Source organism: Amphimedon queenslandica, unplaced genomic scaffold (genome assembly GCF_000090795.2).
Source record: "Amphimedon queenslandica unplaced genomic scaffold, v1.1 AMPQUscaffold_13427, whole genome shotgun sequence".
Taxonomy (NCBI): domain Eukaryota; kingdom Metazoa; phylum Porifera; class Demospongiae; order Haplosclerida; family Niphatidae; genus Amphimedon; species Amphimedon queenslandica.
The window spans coordinates 49,641-53,582 of NW_003546337.1; the positions used below are offsets into that span (position 1 = coordinate 49,641).

Consider the following 3,942-nt stretch of genomic DNA (forward strand, 5'->3'; position numbering starts at 1 on the left):
CTAAATAATAGCCCCACTACAACTAGTAAACAATAACCTATCAGTACAATAAAAAATGATACCCTAATTCAACAGAGTTAAGCTAAAAAAGTGGCTTGAGTGAAATGTACACAACAAGTAGGCTATGACATCCATTGTAGAACTAAAATATGCACTCAAACTATCGTTTATGAGCATTATTTCAATATATAAAGGCTTTGCAAAGTCCTCCGAGGGATCATTCAGCTACTTTAACAAACGAATAGGCTACTGTGATTGTTTTACTTACCCTGGCAGCCATGAATGCAGCGAAACAAGGGTGAGGACAGCCGGATGTGACGTTTATGACGTTTCCTTATGGGATTTTATATGTGTGCATAGAGGAGTTTCGTATCCAGGGGTATATAGTTATCTATGATTAAATTATGCTGAAGCATGTGAACCAAAATTTCTGACCTTCCAAGCTCCTCCTTCTCCTTGGGGGGGGGGGGGGCGAAAAATGACTACTATTAGAAGATGGCCAATTGTGAGGTCTGTATCCAAAGTTAGTATCATAGGTACTGCAGGAAGAGGAGCTGACAGTTCTAAACTGAATAAAGAAATATACCTCAAGGCAATAGAGAAAGCAAAAGAGATCATTACTGAAAGGTTTAGACTGTCCTTGAATAAAGTAGAGCTAGTCAGTGGTGGAGCAGCTTGGGCAGGTTAGTAGGATTAATAATTAGTAGAGTTATATATACAACAATTTCAGATCACATTGCTGTGTCCTTATACTTACTGGAAGAAGTAAATAGCCTAACGCTACATTTTCCGACAAAGCTCATCACAAAAGATGACAAACCACATTTCCTTGACACAGGAGAGAAGAATTGGAAAACAAACCCTGGAAGAACAGCCAACCTTTATCATGAAGCATTTTCAAACGAGATTAAGGACAACAGCTTAAAACAGATATACAGTGCCATTGCCATTGGAGCTAAGTACAGGGAACATAAAGGATTCCATGAAAGAAACTCGTTTGTAGCAAAAAGTGACTACCTGATCGCCTTTACATGGAGCGATGGGGAGGAACCAAAGAAAGGAACTGGTACTTATGACACGTGGAAGAAGTGTAGCAAAGGAACTAAAAGAATACATGTACCATTGAAATCATTAGTTGATAGCCCAGCAGCAGTGGAACCAATGGAACCATCGACTAAAAAATAACAAAAAACTCAAAGACACATTGATTATAACTATAATAACTAAATCACTACTGAAGCATTAGTAATAATAATAGTAATATGTATTTTTATAAAAAGCTACTCTAAAAGATTCAGCAGCAGCAGCAGCTAGTATATGACTATTAGGTGTTCATCAGCTATAGACTGTTAGGTGTTCATCAACATCTCATCGATCATTCCTTTCATGTCTTTCTTTTTCAATACAAGACCGCCCAACACCTTTGCCTTATGCAACGGATAAAAGTCTATGTCATCATTCTCAAACTAAGAAATGAACATAGCAATGGGATCATGAAGCTTATACTCTCCAGCTGTACCTTGTCACTGACGTACTTCTCAATGGCATTGTGATCATGAGGAGACATTGACTTGATGTGGAGTATAAAGTACATGTAACTGTAGATATTATGATCACAATGGTAGTGTTTAGCAAAACCCTGCATGAATATAATAATAATAATAATATCAACATATAATAACATCAGGAATGATAATAAACATTGTTAGGAGTCAAACCTTTCCTCTCCTCTCAAAGTCATCATTGTCAATGCCACAGACAAAGCAAACACTTTTCTGATCCTTTTCAGCAGTGTCCTACATATACACATCATAATAAGAGGAAATCATTATTTATGAAGGATTGGATAGTGAAACCTTTTCTTGTCTAAGTTCAGAGAATGTGTCCACAAGAATAGCAGTTATGACTTCAAGGGAAATGGTTGAAATGACAACAAAGAATATCAGATCAAACACTGCCCTCCATAAATAAATATTAAAATTGGCTCCATTTTGTCCAACATGAGTAACTGAAATAGCCTATACAAGATTATTAAACAATTAGTATAAAATGGACATGCAATAAACAAGCGTATTTGTGTAAAAATATTCCTATAATTGTTTTCACCACCTTGCAAGTACAACAGGGTTCTTATTAAGACTTATGAAGGTTCTCTCTACCTTCTAATGCTTCTAAAGAAGTCTTTAGACAGTATCTCTATGTTCTTTCGCTGTTAGAAAGCTCATAACTTTGTCCCATATGCAAGCCGCCATCTTGTTTGCCGTGACCACACCCACTTACGTAGCGTGGGCGGGTAGTTGCTAAGGCTTGTTATTTCTCCAATACAACATGTATAGAAGAAATGTAAGTGTTGACATACAAATATATATATATCACACGTGGGTGAAATAAATTATAGGAACGACCTGGGGGCTTCGCCCCCAGGTCGTAAAAACATACTCCAAAGCCATCAAGCAGTCCTTCCCTGATAACAGTGATATAACACTCCCAGAGTGTAGTGCAGAACTGGTTGTTCTCTCCTGGATTAAAGAAACTGGACATTATAGCAAACGAAAGAACAGCATATATCAGTAGGAGAGAAAGAATGAAGCAGGCCATTAGGAATAGCTGTTTACCTGATAAATAAATATAAAATTGTAAATATAAATTATGAAGTGATTTCAGTAGCAAGTACATGTACATGTACATGCAAACTAGCTTACTACGTCTGCTAATAGCTTTCACAATATCCTGCATCACATCAATATTTAGGAAGATGTAAGGGAGACAGAGACAGTAAAAGTACCCAAAAGTTCCAATACTTAATAATGAAAAGAGTAGAAACAGCACTCTGTATATCGGGGAAAAACTGAATAAATAAATATCAAAACATTCGCTGTCTTCAGATTCCTTAATAGTATCAATCCACTTGAACTTCTTGGACAATAAAGGTATGTCATTCCTAATGCAGTTCTTAATTCCATTCCTATAACCAATAATAATAATCAGTGGATCACAGTATATAACAGCTATTATTAGTAACACTTACACAACAGCTTTAAAGAGAGGTACTTCATAAAGGAAGTTAGGTTTCTCACAGACAAAGTATTCAACGACCATCCAAAAACTAAGAACAAAGTGGATCACTCCAAAGAAATAAAGAATGACGTATTGATATGCAGACCAACAGTTCCATGGACGAGGTATCAGCAATAAACCACTGACTGTGACATTGGGATCAAATTCACTAGAGAGAGGGGAGGAGCTTATTAATTAATATTAATCAACTTTAACAGTTTGTAAAAAAATCCAAAATTGATCAGAATCAGCTGAAGCTTTCTTATACAACATACATTTGTAGAACAACAGAAAAACTATAAAAATGCATTTTGTCAACACTCGGTGAATGATCCTGTGTATAGGGACTTTGGTCTGATTTTAGAGTAACTTTTAATATTCATAAAAAACAAAATTATTATTATTGTTATTATTATTATTACCAGCTGTATGACGGTATCTGAAATATTCCAAGTACAAAAACGTTCAGAAAAACTGTCAACAAAATTAAAAACCAGTGCCTCAACATACTAAGGAAAGATCAGTCAATTAATTAATTAATTAATTAATAACTTACGAAAGAAATGATACCACTCTCCATATGTGATGTTTTTCAAGTTCTCTCTAATTTATTATTATTATTATTATTATTATTATTATTATTATTATTATTATTATTATTATTATTATTATTAATTCTAACCTTATATTCATGTTTTTTCAAGAATGATTTGGTCCAGCTAGAAAGGTCCTTTGCTTTATCCTCCACTGAATCACGATTGATGTTAGCCTGAAGGATACTCTTCTCCCCATCACTCATACACCTCTACAATACAAATGATAGTAAGTTAGTAGCACATATAAATGTGTATATTTACAAGTACATGTAACTGGAATATCATACTG

General features: G+C 34.9%; 2 protein-coding genes across 2 annotated transcripts; one reads left to right on the forward strand and one right to left on the reverse strand.

Moving 5' to 3' along the window:
• Positions 1–440: 440 nt before the first annotated feature.
• Positions 441–1,361, forward strand: LOC105312609 (uncharacterized). Its single transcript, XM_011405389.2, has 2 exons — positions 441–683; positions 731–1,361. Exons 1-2 carry the CDS (start codon positions 479–481, stop codon positions 1,183–1,185), a joined length of 660 nt encoding a protein of 219 aa, XP_011403691.1. The 5' UTR covers positions 441–478; the 3' UTR covers positions 1,186–1,361.
• Positions 1,132–3,932, reverse strand: LOC109581650 (inositol 1,4,5-trisphosphate receptor type 2-like). Its single transcript, XM_019995947.1, has 11 exons — positions 3,915–3,932; positions 3,740–3,862; positions 3,614–3,660; positions 3,480–3,566; positions 3,029–3,226; positions 2,703–2,965; positions 2,440–2,615; positions 1,857–2,018; positions 1,719–1,796; positions 1,520–1,639; positions 1,132–1,466 (listed from the first exon to the last, which is right to left on the reverse strand). The coding sequence occupies exons 2-11, from the start codon at positions 3,854–3,856 to the stop codon at positions 1,350–1,352; spliced, it is 1,365 nt and encodes a 454-aa protein (XP_019851506.1). The 5' UTR covers positions 3,857–3,862; positions 3,915–3,932; the 3' UTR covers positions 1,132–1,349.
• Between the last annotated feature and the right edge of the window lie 10 nt (positions 3,933–3,942).

What these genes read in the sequence shown, in the direction of transcription:
- LOC105312609 (XM_011405389.2), top strand. Translation starts at nt 479, where the DNA reads ATGACTACTATTAGAAGATGGCCAATTGTGAGGTCTGTATCCAAAGTT. An exon ending in TGGTGGAGCAGCTTGGGCAG is followed by an intron (nt 684 to 730) that starts GTTAGTAGGATT and finishes CAACAATTTCAG; the next exon opens with ATCACATTGCTGTGTCCTTA.
- LOC109581650 (XM_019995947.1), bottom strand. Translation starts at nt 3,856, where the DNA reads ATGAGTGATGGGGAGAAGAGTATCCTTCAGGCTAACATCAATCGTGAT. An exon ending in TGAAAAAACATGAATATAAG is followed by an intron (nt 3,661 to 3,739) that starts GTTAGAATTAAT and finishes ATAATAAATTAG; the next exon opens with AGAGAACTTGAAAAACATCA. An exon ending in AGAAGTACGTCAGTGACAAG is followed by an intron (nt 1,467 to 1,519) that starts GTACAGCTGGAG and finishes TTCATTTCTTAG; the next exon opens with TTTGAGAATGATGACATAGA.